Consider the following 20,305-nt stretch of genomic DNA (forward strand, 5'->3'; position numbering starts at 1 on the left):
GTGTTTGGTCAAAACCAAATTAAACCAAATAAGGCATCAAACTCGGTAGGATTCATCCTCTGAGGATCATGAATGTGTAAACCACATTTCATTGCTGTCCATCCAATAGTTTCTGAGATATGTCATAACCAAGTTTGTGGACCTACCGATAGGCTGACATCGCCCTTCACTGAGCCGTGCAACGAGCGTAAATAAAATAATTTGAAAGGAGAAATGATGTGTAATTATGGGCTTTATAAATAAATTGACAAACAATTCAAACAAACAAATGTTCTTTCTGACGGAAGGAATAAGAAGGCAGCAGAGGAAGACAAAGACATTAACAATGGCCTTGAATGTTAAACAGCTACCAGCTTCCTCTGTTCTGGCTCAATATAAGGGAGATTATAAAACTAGACCGTTGTATGCGTCGTCCTCTGGCATGTTGGATATGTTTGACAATCTAATTCTCCTTTCCAAGAAGGGGGGGGCGGTATGTAGATTTGGAGAAGAAATTCAATCTCAGAATTTTAATATTTACAATGATAATGAGGTAATAATACAAACTCAGAAATACTTATTTTTTTCCGTAACTGAATGAACAAGCTGTTCTCAGAGGAATGTAAGGTCCCCAGAACACTGTTTGAAGCTAGCAAGGTGGCAGGGTCCGCCACATATAAACAGTATGAAATTGTGTTGTCCTTTAAGGTCAGTTTGTTTATTCAGTTATGAAAACAAAGAAAGTTTATTTAGTTTGTTTACGCATGAAAAAAAATCAGTCAATGAAGATCTTTCTCTTCTGATTAAGATTTCTTCCCTAATACTAAAAAACAGACCATGTTATCAGTCCTGAACCTCTCTTTGTTTACTGTGAGGACAAACTGGAATGAATCAATTCATAAAGGCAACAAAAAACTAAACCTTTCAGAAGCAATTCATCTCCACGTCATGCCAATTCAAGAAAAAGGCCCTTTGTTCGATACAATCTGTTTTGCCATCTCACAGCCAGACACCGCTGTAGAAATCTCTCCTTCCTGTGTCTGCCTCCTGTTTTTCCTCATGAGATGAGAATAAGAGAAAAAATAGAGAAAGGCACAAAATGAAGGAGAGAGAGCGAGAGCGAGAGGGAGAGGAAAAAGAGTGCATCAATCAAGTAGCTTCTTACTGCCAACAATGAGCTCAGTCTCCTTGTTCCTTTCATTAACTGGACTCCCTGAGTCTGGACAAGCCACCACAGTGTGACACAATTTCTAAAAACAATTTATTTGTTTCGGAGCGAGAGCATGACATATATATAATATATAAACACTGTCATTAAACATACTACTCTTTTCTTGCTGTAAAATAAATTTGATACATCAGACTTTGCACTGCAAGTCCTGTCATGATACATAATCATACATTTACACATATAGATCTCTAAAAAACTAGTTTGTGCTCATTTGCTTACCACAGGGTTCTTTATCTCGCTGCATTATTTTCAACAATGAACACGTTTTAGCTGCCTTTAGCCTGTAGCAGCCCACAAATAAAGTTCTCATATTAGCATTAAGGCAGCAGTAAGCCTTTTGTTCAGAATATCAGTCAATGCTGGACTCGTCGTCTGAACCCTGGGATAAACAAAGTCGTCATCTGGGTTGAAAGCGAACTCTGAAATCCAGCACTGGCTCCGATCCTGCATGTCTTTGGCTTACACACACACGCGCCTTTTAATTATATCATCAACACTGAAATCACACAAAAAAGCAGTCCCAGCAATTTTAAATTTAGCCCTTAAAGGTTTCATTCATGAGAGCTCATTGATGTGTCAAAGCATTATGGCCAAATGATGCAAGGTTTACGTAACCTGTCAGGTAATACTGTAGCATAAATGTATAGCTAAGGACATGTGGAAAGTTTTTTTTTCTTCTGAGCTGGAACATGAACCAGGCAGCCAGAGTCCGTTTTCCACCCATTTTTCATTTATAAACCCCAAATCTGTAATGTCTGCAAAACCAGCTGCTTTCAATGATCTACTTTTAAGGACACAAAGTCCTGAAAGTATCATCAGATTTGACACAGTCTAGATATAAAAAATATATTTATACATATATATTTGCTTATAAAATCTAATTGGAATGGACATGGGGATATAAATAAAAATCGAGCAATTTTCACATTTGAAGTAAAAAAACAAAAAACAAAATCAAATTTGGTAGAGCGAACAAAAAAAACATTCATTTTACATAAAAGTGCATCTGATTTAAAAATTGATCTTTAAGTTAAGGCTTCTCAGTCAGGGATGTTTGGGTCAGACACACATGAACAGTAAGATCACTTCCAATTTAAGGCTTTTAGTTTGCATTTTCAACTATAAACAGCATCATCTGCTTCACTTTCACATACCAACTGATACCATAGTCCATATCATCATATATTATCTGCCCTTTTTTGGCACTTTGTCGACTGAGATCACTTTCGATTCTGAAGAGCTACAAGAGGAGGAAGGCAGGTAGAAGGGTAAGTCACATTGAGGCAAAAAGGATGAATAATAATGGGAGGAGTCCACCCTCAGCTCCCTCTAGCACAGTTACATGTCATCCCCACAGTAAATGAGTAGATTATTCAATTTGATTTCTTGGACTTTTAAGGAGAATTATTTAAAGTCATTGTAGCTGCAGTCCAAGTTTGTGCCTCTCGTCTATTACAATTGTATTCAAGTCACAGAGAAAGGCATTCCTCCCTCTGAAAAAATAAATAGCTGGTTATCTTTACAAAAACAAACAAACAAAAAACAAAAACTGAGGAGGTCGTTACCACTGACCACTACTCTGAAGCTATTTCCAGAGTCTACAAAAACTCTTCTACTAACCATCTGGATGAATAAATATTTGGTCTGACCAGTTTCCTATGTTGCAATTCGGTTTCTACATCCAAAAATGACTTTTGCTTAAAATGGCAATAAACAAGTTTTTTGCTTAACCCATCATCATAGAGTAAATGTTGATGTTGCACTGTAATGGCTATTGAATAATGAAACCATCTGCTTTACATTGGTTCCCTATAAACCCGGCTTTCACTATACAATTATGTCTGCCACTGGGCATGAAATCACCCAGGAGAAGAAAGGTAAAGGTTGGCAGCCTGGAACCATTACAAACCAAATGACTGAATGAAGTCACGTTTTTATTACGTGTTGCTGTTATTTGCGAAACTAAAATGTTCCAGGTGTCTTGGCGCAAACATTAACACCGCTTGGAAACGCTAGAGGGTGGGAAAGTTAATTGCAACTTGAGAGACGTGTTAAAAATCTTTTTGTTGTGCAGTTGCCTGAATATTTTTAATCCAAATGGTTTGAAGAGCTTTTAAGGATTTTAGAAATACCTGCATTCTAGGTTTTATTAAAGATTATCAACATTTACTTTTCAGACAAACTTCTTGGCACTGTGACTTTAATGTAACTGTAATATATAAGAGGTACAAACTGGGGCAACCAGCTGCTTTGCATCATGGTCTATCGACATTTGAGAAATACGGGTGTTTGGCTCTTGTAATACATTTGTATCTGTAAGATTACTAATGATGTTTTGATTTTGTAGGGCTGCAACCAAAAAAAAAGAGACTTTGTTCCAACAGCTGAATTCTCCCTCTATTAAACACCAGTGCAGCTACTCTATGTGGCATCACCTAATCTCCACAATCTACACAAACATGAAGTTTGATAGGAAAAGTGCATGACAGATAGCTTTTAACAGGGCTATGGTTTAAGGGTGGAAAGTTTAAAAGACGGCGTTAATGTGGAAAAATAAGGAGAACAATCCTGTCCATTTAATACTGTTGTGCATCAAGGGTGTTCAACATCAACGTGAGCTTAAGGCCTGCTGTAGCTTTAAAAAGGTTCAAACACTTAAGGGGCTTCCTCACATTTCTCCATCACTGCTCACCAAGTGAACGTAAACACAGGAGAGGATATTTTGTGAAGACACAACTGGTGTATGACTTGAATAATGCTGACTTTGGAGTGTTAGTAACTAAGAAGGCTTGAAGACTTAACCTGTGTTTTGTCTCCTCCCCGTGGTGACTCTTGTAAAGGCATGTACTGGCATTGGTTTTCAGGGCATTGTTGAGTGCTGCTGTCAAACTGTGATTTGTCTGAAAGGAGACAGAGTCTTCTTGAGGCATCTGAAAGACGGCAGAGGCTCAGTGTGTTTAACACTGATTTTGAGACTAGATCCATGTCCAGATTTCTGTCATGGATGGTTCCAAGGAAGCTACAGATGCTGCTGAGGCTACTGTGCCACTTTGTGGCTGAAGTTCAGAAACCAGGCAGGTTTGGGCACGGAACCTGGGAGAAGGGATGTCTGAGCAGCTCCTCAGCACTGGGCCTGTGTTTGGCCTCCACAAAAATGCAGCTAATGAAGTCCCGTGCCTGGTCGGAGGTGTGCGAGGGCAGCAGTGGGTTGGTGGGCTGGGTGGCGATCTTGAATATTGCCGCCATGGCCTCGTATTCAGCCCATGGAGGCTTTTCTGTCAGCATCTCTACCACCGTACAACCAAGGCTCCTGTAAAAGACATGATTGTTTTTGCTTTAGCTTAATCTGCGGTGGGGTCACATAACAAGCTGAAACAAATACCACATATTATGTCTCGGCTGCTTGACACTAAAGCTTGAAAGGAATGTTTTGAGTGTAAACCTCCACATGCACAGGCAGCAGAGGGCCTCCTCTACCTGTCTGGGAGGCACAAGCCCCCATGGGAGCATTACTCCCCCTCCAGCCAGGGCTGAGAACCTGGAACATACCAACCTCTGTTACGACCTGTCTGACTGGCCTTCAGCCAATCACATCACTTGCCTGGCAGGTCACCACCCAATCAGATTGCGTAAGAGAATGTTGTCTGCTCTCTGTGTCAGATTGTGGTAGGAACTGGGTTACATACAGAGCCGTCCTCACTTAATTTAAAAAGGTTTTTCTTTGAGAGTACAGTACATCATCAAAATGAGGCTTTTCTACCCAGTCAGTCCATGTATGTAACCTTTTTACTATTTCAAACTTAACATTTTTTCCTGATAAAAAGTGCCTGTAAAGCAGCAGCTAAAACACACACACATGCAGGTGTTTGTCATTTCCATCACATGTTTGTTGTTCCTTTGTGTGTGCATGTTTGTCAGTCACGCAAGTGTTTCATCCTAGCAGTATCAGCAGCTGTGACACTAGAATATCAGAGTGGATTTAGATTAAGAATCAAGATATACTAAAGGTATCTATTTAAATGCTATGTTGAAAATATGATATCTGCGTTATTTAGTTTCCATATCTGGGTTACCACATTCTTAAGGACTTTTGAAGGACCAAACATGGCCTAGTTTGGACAAAGATAAAGGTTAATTACTGCCACAACAGTGAGAATTGTTAGCAGGCTTAACGTTAACTTTCTGGCTCTCTTGCTGTAACCTGCATCATTCGACTTCACAAAATATATAAATTTAAACACTTTCAATAACCCATGGCTGTTTATGTCGATTTCCAAATATCGGATCAAATAACCTCTGAGTTAACTAAGGAAGGCAAGGACATGAAAATCTACACTGTGTATTTTTAACTCATTTCACACTGGATTCACATTGTGGAAGCTCCTTGCAATAATTTCAATTAAAAACCTTCCAGACTAATAGTAATGTAGCTCAAGCATGACATCCATCCCTAAGAAACCACCCTTCTTTTTAAACTAGGATCAATCTTAAACTACACTGCTGTGTGTCTTACCAGACATCAGCCTTCCTGCCGTAGCCCTCTCCACTGATCACCTCCGGGCTCATCCAGTAGGGGGTGCCGGTCACAGAGCGGATGCCGGTGCCAGACATGCAGATGGTCTGTAGCCTCTTGCTGGCACCAAAATCTCCCAGCTTCACGTTGCCGGCTGAATCCCGCAGGATGTTGGCACCTGAGAGCCAGAGTTGACATGGAACATGTAAATATTTTATCCCACCAATCACCTTCCACAAACATCTGTATTTTAAAACACTGTCCAAACATTTATCGAGTGTCTAAACTGTATAATAGTCAAGGCTCTGCGGTTTAACAGGACTACCTTTGATATCCCTGTGTACGATCATGTTGCTGTGCAGATAGGACATGCCCTCCAGGATCTGTCCTGTGTACTTCCGGGTCACATTTTCTGTCAGCGCTCCGTAGGCCTTCAGCTGGTCTTTGACTGAACCCTGATAGAAGGAAAGCATGCATTTTACACCAGTGCAACAACACAGACTGTGAACACATCCAGGGTTAAAGACTTCTGATCTACCCAGTCAATGAAGGTCTGAGCTAGGAACAAAAGAAGTATCGGAGCCACGCTAAAATCTGGTAACTGAAAGAAATTTTTTACGTCACTGCCTAAGATCTGACATTTTCTCCTACAATTCTTAACTTAGATCGCTCAGTTTATTAAACATCAAAAAACATAATAAGCTCTTGAAACATTATGGAAGTTGCTGAGACTCACCCCCGGCATGTACTCCATGAAAATAGTGAGAGTCTTCTCATTGTGGTCCCTCAGACAGCCGTAATACTGAACTATGCGCTCGTGATGCAGATTTTTCAGCAACTGGATTTCACACTCCAAAGCGCTGACCTCCTGTACAGAGACAAGGAGAAGTGGGGAAATTACACACGGAAGATTCAAATGACCCCAATTTAACATTCAAGATGTCATTTCTGAACAATGCATCTTTGTTGATTTTCTATTTTTACGTGCAAATAAATGTATGTGTTTTTTTCGATGTGGAGGAGCCCTGCAGGCTGTCATATCTGTCTCCACTGGTGACAAACAAATGAACCATAAGCACAGAGATAACAATCAGTGATTTTTGACCGTATGTTGACTCTGCCAAAAGTGAAACCTTGAGCAGAAAGTAAATGAAAGCCGATAGCACAGTTCCCCAAAAGAAGTTCCGGTGTTTACTTCAGAGGATGAGGCCACAACAGAGAGAGAGAGAGAGAGAGTGAATGAGAGAGAGAGAAGTCAGAGACGCACAAAGTAATCCCCCAAGTCCCAACACAGAAATAGAAACAATAAATAGAAACAACTGATTCACATCTGCCACAAGCGGGCCGTGGCAGTGTGAAGGGGTGATGGGAGGCCAAGGCAATGCTGACCCATCACCCCCACCGCCAGCCACAACACGCGGCTCCTTTCAGATACAGGAAGTGACAGTGCATGTTTTCTCTGTGAAAGACAGGAAAACACATTAAAATGAGGAAGAGGGGAGTTCAGAGAGGAAAGAAAACCTCTTGAATACATTCCAGTTCTTGGGCTTCGAGTTTCCTTCCTGCAGATTGATTATCTTATTTTTGTGTCCAGGAATAAAATAAAGATTTTGTGGTTTAACTCCTGACCTCCCATCAAGTATGTTTGTGAGGTAGTTGATTCGTTAATAATTAACTACCTGCATTCCAGCATGATAGCCTGAACTGATTAACATGCGCAACATATGAGGTCATTCTTGGCGCTTTTACAGCGTCGTAATAATCAAAACTTAGGTTTAATAATTAACAAAAAGACTGAATTGTAATTTCTTTTAAACAGTAACAAGAGGTAGCATACCAGAACAATAGTGTAAGTGATCTCAACAGTACTAGAAGGACAGGGTAAGACTCAAGACAACCAAGCTTTCTGTCTCTGAAAACATTAAAGCTTGACTATCCATGCGAGTGTCTCACCTTGCTGGTCTCTGGACTCTCAGGGTCAAACTGGACTTGCTTGGCAGCCAGCTCCCTCCCAGTATCCACATCGTAACACAGGTAAACCCGACCGAATGCTCCCTGGCCCAGTAGCTTTCCCCGCCGCCACGTCATCGGAGCACTGGGAGCTGAAAAAAGATCCACACACAGGTAGCTGCTCATTTCTGTTTTACATAAAATATAAAACATGCCATCTCACATATCACAGGAAAGAGACTGTGATATGAAACATGACAGAATTCTGGTGGATGCCTTTATTACATGAATTTCAGCAACTTAGATTGAAATAAATAAGCATTTACCCTTGAGCCCTGCAACATATCATCTATTTATCTCTGAACAATTTCTGTCATCCTAACAGGGGAAGTGTATATTTTTATGGCCTTTTTTTTTGAGAGTTCCTCTCGATCGACACTCACACTTATGTGCGACAGAACGTTCTTGGGGACGGAGCCTGCCCTGAGCGTCAACCAGCTGCCAGCTGCCCAGACTCTCCTCGCTGCCGTTGAGCGACCGGCGCGAGGGCACCAGAGTGAACAGGTTCCCCTGGGGGCGACGAATCCGAGGAAACGTTCGACGGCCTGAAGGACAGCAGAAATGAGGCCAGCTGAGGTTAACATCACATTATAAGGGAGGTAACAGCTCAAAAGAGAAAATGTTAGAAACCAGGCATCATGTAGTAGATAAATGGAGAAAAGATACTAGTCGTCTTACCTTCGCTGTGGTCTTTATGATGCAGGGAGACATGGTACCTTCGAGGATAGGTTCCCCCTTTCCCTGCTACCCTGTCATACACATGATTCTCCCTGTCTGTAAACAAATACCAAAGGGTGAAAGGTCAGCAGGATTACCCACACACAGTTTAGCTCAGTTACACAGTGAGTCACACAACATTCACGTGAGCTACTTTATTACACTCCCTTGAAGCTTACACTTATGAAGAACAGCAGATATGAACTTGAAATTACTGTTCATGGTAGTTTTTGAGCTGGTCACTAATAAGCTGACACTGACCATCAAGGCCAGATTTCTTTATCAAATCGTTAATGTTCAGCTTTTGAAAGGCCTGGGCCGGACAAGTGCTTATGTTGATGGTTTGATTTGCTGTAAACATGAATTTTAATGCAGCTATAGAATCGTCCACCATTATGTCCTGATGGTTTAAAAAGAAGAGGCTGTCACACTGCTTAATCCCATGAGAGGTGAGTGTGCTGCTTTAACACAATATTTCCCCATGGTCACTGCCAATGTTAAACATCGGAAGGAGCTTTTCTTGTGGATGCTCTCACCTGAGAACTCCTGACGATTATCAGGGTAACTCTTGGCCCTGTGCATGCGCGACTTCCTCAGCGAGGGGCTGTGAGAGAGTACAAGGAAGGAAAGAAGCGTGAGAGACGGTGAGAGGCTTCCTCGGGTGGAGATTGTATCTTGGTGTTTACATTACGGAATATATTATGGAAGCATTATGGAAATGCAACGGAAAAACAGTAACACACGTAATGACTAGTAGGTTCCTGGCAGGCAGCATTAACGATTAATGTTTTGAAAAGAGCAGACGCAGGTCTGCTGGTCACCTGTCTGAGTTGCTGTCCAGAGACTGACAGCTTCCAGAGACAGAGTTTTCGGCACTGCTCCAGGGATCCAGCACCTGTAAAGGGCACAATGGAAAATGAAGGTGTGTATGCACATGTGATTTGTGTGTACACATTTCAGAAAGAAAAATCCATCCTTAAACTGAATTTTATATAAATGAGAACAGGTCCTGATTCAAACTTCAAGGAAAAGTTGTTTATGTGATCAAATCTCAATAGCCTAAGATCATAAGCACACCACAAGATTTCTATTTTAAGGTGGATTTCTCCCAGTTAATAGTGAAGCGATGACTCACACACTGATCGCTGGTCTCAGGGATGAACTCCCCCTCACTGTTTATACTGGTGTATGAACCTTGCCGGGCAATCCTCTGCTGGCGTTCAGGCACGTAGCCGGGAGGCGGCGAGCTGCGCCCCGTGTTCTGAGAACCTGGGATTAGACAGCAGGTATGAGCATAAAGGAAACTTTAAATATGTGATGGGCTTTATTTGCCTGTGGACTGAATCTTTTTGCATAATTTATTTTGCTGTTTATCTCTATTGAAATCTATTTTTTGTTTTCTGAGAGTAGGTAGCACAAAAATGAGTAGTTGAGACCACAGTCATGCAACTCAAAAACAAATCCATGCAGCAAATTTTGTGACACTGTTGCCATGACTGTTTAAAAACATTTAAATATTCAGCGGGGCCCTCTCTCCCTCCTGTGCCACAAGTATAAAGAAAACAACAAATGAAAGTGCTGATTGCTTTCTGACTGAAAGGAGCGAGCTGGTTTTAAGATTTATGGCCTGGTGATCTCAAGCTCTCAAGCCCTCAAGCCCTGCTGCAGCCACTTCATCCCCTGCTGCAGGGAAAAGAAAAGATCCTAAACCAGGCCACTGGTTCAACACACTAATAGCCTTCTGTAATCTGATTGGCTCCTGTCCAGCAAGCACCGTCTAGTGATGGTGAACAGGAAAAGGAAGAGGAGCCATTGCTAAAAGGGGAAGCCGAAGAAAGAAAAGCTAGAGAGAGAGCAGGAGAGAGGGCCACACACAGGGAAACTGAGGTAGCAAAAAGTGGCAATGGCACGGCGACATGACAGCAATCAAGCAATGAATATTGACAAAATGTTGAGGTTTCAGAAAAATAATCTAAAATAGTCTTTTGAATCAGTGTGTGAATTGAAGTTAGAGAGAAAATTAGGCAGAACTTTGAATGACAGTAAAAGCTATGTACCGGTTGATAGGTGGCGCCCCCTGGGCTCGGAGGATTGATACACTGTGCTAACGTCTCCAGTTGACTGGGAGGACTTGATCCTCACCTGCTTACACGGCACGTGGTGGGACGGAGAGGAGGCCTGTAGGAGGAGAGAGGGAGATAGACCAGGAGGTTCAAACAAGGATTCAAGGCTTCATGTCAGCAAGACAGTTAGTGTGACGTAAATATAATGAGGAAATATGATTTTTCACAACATGGCTCTATGGTGAAGAAATGGCAGTGGTGCAATGGTACACAGTGAATTCCCGGCTGTGTGAGTGTGTGAGTGTGTGTGCGTGTGTGTGTGTGCGTGTGTGTGTGTGTGTGTGTGTGTGTGTGTCTTACATTGCTGTGCTCCTGAGTGAGCAACAAGATCTTGATGCTCTTCATGTTGGAGCTCCGGTCCAGCAGGTCGATTGCCTTGTCCAGGTCATCCTGACCTCGCAGAGGGATGGACAACTGCCAGGATACAAGACAAACACATACACGGACATAAAAACCAACATAATATGTATATTAACAAACACATACCAAGTTTTACAAGCATATAAAAGGTAATAAAGATGCAGACAGCAGACAATTGTGTGAACTCATCATTTATAATATGGAAATGCATACAGACACAGAATTGGCATTTATTGGTTTATCTGAGGATTTCTTGTTGAGGACATAATGAGTGGGGAAAGAGCCTCCACTTTACCTCATTGTTCATATAATGCAGGTCTAGCTGCTGGCCAAAGACGGCCTTAACTTTCTGCTGGATTTCCTCGAACTGCACAGGTCGTCCAAACATCAGGATCCTGCACATCAAAAAAGCAAGAAATCACACAGACAGACAGATTAGGAGAGATTTGTACCGGCTGCTAAGGAAACTTCTTCTGAGTTACATGCACACGTGCAAGCAAAATCCACAAAAGCTGCTCTTTTTAGTGCGCGCAGATTCCTCCAAGTGCACCTTGCATATTTGTGGTGTGTGCTGGCAGCCACAGACAAACCACAGTCCTTTCCCCTTCCATTCTCCAGCTCACATACCAGTCTGAATTAAGTCCTGGAGTGTGTGTTTGACTCTGAGATGTGCTCTTTCTCATGAACTGGAACATGTGACAAGAACAGCATGCCTGACTGAGTGTGTTTATGTCTCTGTGTGAGTTTATGCTCTCTCTCACTTGTATGTAGAGATGTATATATACACTGAAAAAATGCCACGTTGAAAATAATTAAAAAAACAAATGAAAATGATCTAAACAAGTCTTATTTATCTCACTGAAATGCTACTTTCTAAGTGATTGTGTCTCAAGAGTAATGAGATATGTTGAGTTTTTACAGTGTATGCATGTTAAATGCCAACACACACAACATGCATGTAAAAAAAGGCCAAAGTAAACTCACCTCCTCTCTCCTGAGAACTCAAACTTTATCCTGACATCATCCTGAGACAAAGAAGAAACAGAAAGGTCAAAGAGTGGACAAATGAGATCATCAAAGTGCAACACGAGAGCACTAACATAACTGAATGACAATCACGACTGTAAAAGACGCGATTTTCCCAACAGAAAAGACTTGACTGACGCGCACATTACATGATTGTTCGAAGACATATCACTCTACTCTGCACAGCCTCCCTTGCTACGTATCATTTGTGAAAACCCACTTCCACTCACGTCCAACATAAGTTACTGAGGTGGGAAAATGGTGGAGACTGTCTTTCCCAAGGGGACAATCTCTGGTTTTAAGCAAACACTACACTGCACATGAGTTGTCCACTTTAACTATTCTCTGCGGCTGCAGCTGTGGTAGAAAGCGAGAGTGGGTGGGCTACTGGCTGCTTTTCCACATGAGCAGAATATATTTATAGTGAAGAAGTTAAAAAATAACTGAATTTAATATATTTCAGATGCAGCAGAGTTGTGGGTGGCTATCTTGGGAATCCATCTGTCATTATACTAAATTAGCTAACTGTGTGGGCTACGGGAAATACTGAAAGGAACAAGAGTATATATACCTGCATGGGTGATACCCAGTGGCAAGTTTTTTTATGCAGCAGTGGTCCGAATTTTGATTTTAAAAACATTATTTTGCAAGCATCGTCAGGCCCTCCTGACTTCTAAATCCAGTCTCTCACCCTGAATGTTTAGTTTTCCCCAACAGTGTTGCAACTGTGTGCTAAAAGACAGTTGAAGATGAATACCGTGGACAGAAGACTGCCCACTAGGTTTATCCCTAAACACCTGGCGACATTGCTTCTTCAGAACTACACTTGTGAACCACTTTTAAAGTATTTCATCCAAAGAAAACGTCCATAAAATGTGTGTTTTACATGTGTGACCAAGATGTTTGAGCTCACAGCTAAATCTGAGGATATTTGAATGTAACTGAGCACTATGACTTACGTAAAGCCTGGATAATAACAAAAGTGTTACCCTGTCACTCAGCGCCAATTACATTATTGCTGGGTCTAAATCCTGGTTTATGAGGACAACTTTACACGCCACTATACCACACCTGTCTGTTGGCCTGGGCCAGTGCCTTGGGTTTGCCGCTGTCAAATGGTAACACAGGCTGGCGCCGCGTCATCTGGAGGGCAACCAGGTCCTTCATTATAGAGTGGAGCGCCTGCCTCTCGTCTGAAGAGGATAATGGATTGGGGAAAAATGCACCGTTAGAGTGTGAATTGGAAATTTGATGGCCTATGTGTGTGTGTGTGTGACAGAAAGAGAGAGATATGAGCCCCTTGCACTTTCAATTCTGCACCAAAAGGTGTGTGCAGACAATTAGTCAGTCGTTTTTAACTATAGCCATATGGAGACTATCCTGTGACAGAGTATTAGGGGCAGGGAAGGACTGCAGTGTTTTTGATATGCCTATTCCCATGTTTGATCTCAGGGCAAGCTCTGCCTTGGCTGGACTAGCTCACGAAGAGAAAATATTCTCCTTGTGTAGCTTGGACAGACATCATACAGCCCCGGGGCAGTGGAGAGAACCAGACCCCCATCTCCACATAACCAATCCTTCACCCGACAGTGTCTGGGGCAGCAGCTAGAACAGGCTTTGGCCTCAGGGATGTTGTTTGGTGTGAGTGTGTGTCGCTCTAAAAGTCTGTCTTACATCAGAATTTAAAAGACTTACTCATTGTGGCGATGTTTGTGTACGTGGTCTACAAACCAGTCTTCAGAAACAACCCAGCCACAGTCTGTAGTGATAAAAACAGAAATTAGTCAATGACAAGAAAGGCGTCTAATGACTGAGGTTTCGTTCATTTTTTTTGCATGGAGACAGAGCAGAAGGATGTGAGTCATTAAATCAGACAGGAGATGACATAGGACTGAGGTTATCGGCCAATCTCACAAAACTTGTCAGCATGCAAGTACCTCAGCCCATAAAACATCTCAGTGATGAGGAGACCATAAGAAAAATCACAGTATGAAACCTGAAGGCTATACTGCATCCTTACTATAGTGTATGTAGGTAATTAAATTACATGGTGTTTTAAGGTGACAATAAACAGAGAGCCTAATTTTCATTTAGCGCACAACCCCTTCCTCATGCATAATTCCTTGCATGCATGTGAAAAATGTAACCTAAGCCTGCAGAACGCAGACCTAAAGATTTCTGTGACTGGAGGCCTGAGTGAATGAGAGAGTGTGCAGTGCGTGTGAGAATGTGTGTTGTGTGTTTTGCCATGAGAAAGAACGACAATTGGAAACGGCTGAAAATTCGAGCTGCCCTGGCAGCGAACAGTCTGGCACAGTTCATATGGGAAAAATGTTTTTTACGGGGAGTTTTCTGCCATTTTAAACATCTTCCAGCTTTAAGCGTCTCTGATTGCACGAGCTGCAAAGCCCAAACTCAGCTGTGTTATAACTCTTTTGTTGATGTTAACAGGGCAATATTATCTGGCCTGTTCAAGGCGTCAACAGCATTATAAACTGAGGCATTTCCTTCAATGGAGAGGGTTTCCCTCGAATTTGTACCAATAAACCAGTGAATTAAAACAGATTCAACAAAGGAAAACACAAACTTAGTTTTCACAATTACAGTAGACTTTTAACAAAAGCATAAAACGGGTAACAAAACCAAAAGACAATCAGAGAGTTGATTAAAATAAACTATCTTTACCAGGAATTCACTGATCTGACTTTTGCGCTTTTGATCCTGGTATATGATCAGATACCCATTCTCTATTTCAAACATTTAAATGTGTACCTAACTGTGTGAAACTCATTTTATGTACAATAACTTCAAGCCAGGGGTTTCTCGGGTGTTAAAAGCAGATTAGGCAGCCCATTATGACTGAATGAATGTAACCGACATTGATAAAGAGACTGTACACAGAGTGGATCTTTCACATCTGGCGACACGTTCAATGTACGATGTCAACACAGAGCTTGCTTCACCTTGCCCAAATATATCCTACAGCCAGTGAACCCATGTACATTGTTTCTGTGGTAAGGTGCCTGGCAAGCCTATACAACTACTGACTCGTTTGTTTTACAGTATAACTGGGACAAAAAAAGAAAACAGGACAGAGAAACACCAGACACCGAGATGAACGGTGTCACACACAGGAGTTGCGCAGTCAGAAGGCCGTCCGAGAATAAAACTCTGAAGCGGGAAACTATTTCCTCACACAAAAAAGGGCAGCATCGGCACCTGGGGCAACTCATTGACTCTGTGGATTTCTGGGTAATAATCACCCACAGGAATGCCGGGCATGTCCGTCTGTGGTTGGCGGAGCGTTGCCACGTTGCTTTCAAGCTCCTGCCACTCTCGTGTTCCTGTGCCAACAGAGTAGGTGCCAAAGAGTTTTGTCCTTCAACCCTTCAAACTTCACGCTTATGCGATTTTATCCCCTATTAAATAGCATGGAGTTTATGAGCTGTGCAAATCCCCCACAAGTTGCATGGATGCACAGTCATGTGAGGACAGTCCATTAGCTCCGCTCTGCCAACAAAATGTTCACCAAAGAGAATAGTAGAGGATCTGGAGAGAAACGATCAAATTGTGTACCTCAAGGGGTCAACAACACAACACGTAACCTCTGCGTTTATTCCTCAAGCTACCCTCTTCTCTCTTCTGCTTGTGCTGATTTTAATTACCTCCCAGGCGGAATGCAGGGAATTCAATGGAGAAGGAGGCTGTGCTCTACCAGTCCAGTCAGCTGTGCCCGCTTTATTTTCCTTGTATCACATTTCCAGGACTAGCAGGATTTACATGGATTTTCCTCCCCCCCTCTTCTCTGTCTGCTTTAAGAGGTGTTTAGTCTGAGGCTGTTTTTCCCAGCCACAGTTCTTACTCTGTCTTTGGCCAGTGATGCATCTGGACTTAGCGCCTCACAGCAAAATCCTCTGGCCTGATGTGTCTCCTGTCTCAGGTGCACATGTGTTTCTGGGTTCAGAGAAACCCACCACATTTGAATATTGCAATCTCGACAAGTCTGCTAGTACTTTCCTTGGCTAGAGTTTCAAATGCTCTTTGTAGTGTTTTAAAGGGACAGTTCACCTCAAAATCAAAAACACATATTTTTCCTCTTACCTGGAGTGCTATTTATTCATCCAGATAGTTCTGGTGTGAGTTGTCGAGTTTTGGAGATATCGGCTATAGAGATGTCTGCCTTCTCTCTAATGGAACTAGATGGCACTCGTCTTGTGGTGCTCAAAGTGCCAAAGAAACACATAATAGCATCGTCTCTTTGCAGAAATCATGACTTGGTTACTCAAGATAATCCACAGACCTGTTGTGAGCTGGTTCATGTAGAAACTACTTTCTTTTCGTGTCACCACACAGAAGGAAACACACATCTACTCATGGACAGCTAACGTTACAGCTCAGCTGAGGAGGAGGCAAGCAATGTTTACATCCCGCGCTGTCATGACTCTCTTGTCCATGAGTAGATGCAGGCTTCCTTCTGCACAGTGATATGGTTGGTGGGTGTAGTTTGGTAGAAAGTAAATAGTTCCTATATAAAACTGCTCACAACAAGGTCTGTGGATTATCCTGAGTAATCGGGTCATGCTTCTTGAAAGAGACATGGCTGTTGAGTTTTTCACGTTTTTTTTTTTTGTTTTTTTCACACACAAGCCAAGAGCCAGCTAGTTTCAATACATTATTATATATTATTTAATATATTATTTAATATATATTTCCAAAACTTGGCATTGCACACCAAAACAAACGAGGTGGGTAAATAGTACTACAGGTAAGAGGAAAATATGCATTTTCAATTTGTAGTGAGCTTTCCCTTTAATACATACATACAGATACACTCTCAAGGTGCATAAACAATCTGAGGAAATCTTTTGAAAATGCTGCTTATTCTGCTTGTTTAGATAACAATATGCCAACGTAAAAAAAGCTAATATAGATAAAAGATAAGGAGGGCCTTATGTGGCCCCTACCTGCATGAGCTTATGTACACAGTTGTTGACCATAAAGAGACAACCATCTTTTTCATGGCTATTACAACAAATGACAGTATCTCATTTCAAACAAGTATCCTGCTACACACTCCATTATGTCTCCCATTAGCATCACTTTATCCCTTTGAATAACAGTGACAGTTGAGTTGTCACACAACTGTGACACATTTTCACATTAGAGATGAGTAATCCATCTATTTTTAAATGTAGATCCAGCAGATATGTACAGTGCTGAGGTGATACATCACCATGCAAGTGTGAAGTATGATAAGGAGTTCAAAAAGTCAGATATCTAAGCACTGAGTCACTGGTAATGACACTGCCTCACCAGATATGGATACCGTGTATTATAGTGTGGCATGAAGGTCACAGTAAAATGTATGTTATCATTGCTTCCCTCTTCTTCCATTACCACAAAACAATCACATGAAAACATCAGAACAGAACAACAGCTCACAATCTAGTGCCACTATGAGGCTCTTTAAATGATCCCCACAAGCTATTATGTTGTGCTGCATTCATGTAACATGGGAATAACTATAGTAAGTATCATATAATTAAAAAAAAAACAATGACTTGTGTGTACAGAATTGTGCTCATGTGGTGCATGGTCTAACACTAAATATCAACTAAATACAAGTTATTATTATTTTCTGGTGCAGCTGAAAGTTTGTTTACATCAGTACTATTGTAAACACAGTTGTCAAACTGGCCTATACCTTCAATCATTATAAGCTGACAAGCACAGATGTGATGATTTTTCTCTTGAGCCAAACTCTTCAGGTGTATGCATTATACCTTTAGTGTTTTTGGTCCAAGTCTTCTTATTGATCGGCTAGGTTTGTTCTTCTTGTTCCTCAAGCAAATAAATACCTATACTTGGTTAAGGGTATGTATTATCGGTGATTTCAAAATGAATTGCAGTCTTATATCTCCCACTTGTCCTACATGTCAACCCAGGAGGACTAGTCTCATTCACTGTTCTACAATGTTACCTAAAATACCTAATCAGTTTGGTCAGCCATTCTCAATTACTTGGTCATACAAGCATTTGAGAATGCAAGCTCACTGCCCAGACAATAAAAGTTGTGTGAATCAAGGTAAATAAACTAAGGAATAACCCTAACTAATTTTGAGTAGTGTATATTTTAAAGTGTTTCTACTTTGATGCCAACAAAACAAACAAACAAATAAACACCAACTGTATCATAGACCTTCATGTTTGGAAATTGTTTCTAGATTCTGTTTTCAAGCAGAACAAAACCCACAATTTTCCCAACATGACCTGAATGCAGCACAATCAACTCATCATGTACCTGTCGCTCCTGTCACGTGCTCATCACACAGCCCTCACCTGTCGCCTTGACAACCTCGCTGGGGACAAGCCTGGGCTTCTCCCGCGTGCAGCCGACCGGTCACCGGTGTCTCGAGGCAGAGATGACGCAGTAGGTCGGGCCGTTGCTCACGTCCATCGGTGCCCTCCGTCACACCGACACACCGGGGAGCGTGTGTGAGTGTGGGGGCGCCATGGCGGGGCTGACCCCCCACCCCACCCCCTCAGGTATTAGGGGCTCCTCTTCTTCTTCAACGGAAAATGATAGCACACACACACTAACAGATACTTTCCGAGCTGTAAAAACAACCCCGGTCACATCAGACAGCTGTGAGTTTTGACGAGAAAATGTTCCGATGGAAAAGCCTACATCAGGCTGCTCCAGCTGTGGCCCACAGACAAACTTCTGCTCCGCTGCAGCCTCGGATCTCTGGAAAACTCACATTTCCAAAACATTTTCAGAGGTCACACTCGATATCAACTCTCTGAGGCTTGCGGGAGCCCATGTCCGTGTATTATAGGAACAAAAACCTAACGAATAAGGTGCAACAGTAACGGCATGGCCTGTATGAAATCCATTTGTGAGTATCAGCTCGCCAGAGGAAAAGACCGAACGATTTCCGTGATTTTTTTTTTTTTTTGATGGCCTCTGTTCTTGCTAAGTTTGCAGATTTTTCCTCACTGCGTTGCCAGGTTGGAGTCCAAACTCGTCTCGGCTGGAGATATCTTTACTTGTGTGAGTGCGCTGCAGATAACAGCATCGCATGGCAACTTGAATGTGGATCTTGAACATAAAAGACAACATGCAGGCCGCACAGAAAGTGCAGGGGAATTTGATTCAGTGCGCGACATGATGGAGTTCACACATGACGCAAAAGCGGACTTAAATTAAACTGGCTGTAAAAACACAACCTGCAAACGTGTTTTTTAACGCATAAACTCGAAATGTTATGTTATGCGAAGTCAAGTTGGACCATCGATGTTCACAGTCCTACATTTACGGCTCCTGGAGAATTAACGTGATATCCACAAAACGCAGTCTTCTCCAACGACAGAGTCCACCGTCCACTGAGTTGTCCTGCGGTTTCTGCGGCCGATCGTGGTCCGCAAACTTTGCCCCGACCCAAAACAAAGTGAGAAATAATCTTCAGCCGAATGCGTCAAACTTCCTGACAGAAAAACATAACGCCACCGGAACCCGCTTTTATGCTTCCAACAAGTCGTGGAAACTGTACTCCAAGGTCGTGGCCATGTTTTTACAAATGCTCGACTACTCGTCGTCCGTACGTAGGTAACAACACGGATTTATTCCCAGGGGGATTTCTGATTACCAAACTATCTAAAGTAGCGCCGTGCAGCTGCGGGGACGCGCTGTTACTCGGTCGAAGTCTTTCTGCGGGAGCGCGCACAGTATTATTAATGGGCGGAGCAACTGTGACGTAGATCAGGCTCATGCTGCTTTCAGAACAATAGGAAAATCGGAATACGGTGATGGAGTATTCACATCCAAGTATTAATACTACACTGTAAAAATACGTTATTATTACCAGTAAAGGTACCCAATGCAGTATTATTATTACTGACCATTTTCTTCTTTGTCTGATTTGTGGATATTCACAGACTAATGAGAAATGATCTCAAATTTACCCAGAGCCCTTGACAATGCTTGTTTTACACATTTTTTGACATGTATGTTATTGGATTATTATTACTCATGCAATAATGTGAATTTAACATTTAATACGTAGTTTCCGGTATACTTCTAACTATACTACTATCGTCAAAATGACTTTGCAGATTCAGATTTCACATTTGCTACAATGAGATCAGTTCATAATATTAAAATGTATAATCTACTAATATAATATATACTGTATATTTATAACATTGAGAAGTACATTTTCAAATGCAGAACTTAAAGGCTATTTTCAAATTGTGGCATTTTCAAGTCTACTTAAATAGTCTGAGTACTTCTTCGACTCTTACGATCTGGGAATCTGGTGCAAAAGCTTACGTCGTAAAAACGTC

At 41.9% G+C, this 20,305-nt stretch overlaps 1 protein-coding gene across 1 annotated transcript; it reads right to left on the reverse strand.

The window, feature by feature from the left end:
• Positions 1-1,223: 1,223 nt before the first annotated feature.
• On the reverse strand, positions 1,224-19,636 carry map3k3 (mitogen-activated protein kinase kinase kinase 3). Its single transcript, XM_084371147.1, has 17 exons — positions 18,299-19,636; positions 13,655-13,718; positions 13,031-13,152; positions 11,918-11,958; positions 11,229-11,328; positions 10,874-10,987; positions 10,508-10,628; positions 9,586-9,719; positions 9,272-9,345; positions 8,987-9,054; positions 8,412-8,507; positions 8,117-8,278; positions 7,677-7,825; positions 6,460-6,591; positions 6,049-6,178; positions 5,724-5,901; positions 1,224-4,520 (listed from the first exon to the last, which is right to left on the reverse strand). Exons 2-17 carry the CDS (start codon positions 13,656-13,658, stop codon positions 4,274-4,276), a joined length of 1,872 nt encoding a protein of 623 aa, XP_084227273.1. The 5' UTR covers positions 13,659-13,718; positions 18,299-19,636; the 3' UTR covers positions 1,224-4,273.
• Between the last annotated feature and the right edge of the window lie 669 nt (positions 19,637-20,305).

The sequence above is a fragment of the Pagrus pagrus genome, assembly GCF_965226575.1.
Source record: "Pagrus pagrus genome assembly, chromosome: 13".
In the NCBI taxonomy this organism is placed as follows: domain Eukaryota; kingdom Metazoa; phylum Chordata; class Actinopteri; order Spariformes; family Sparidae; genus Pagrus; species Pagrus pagrus.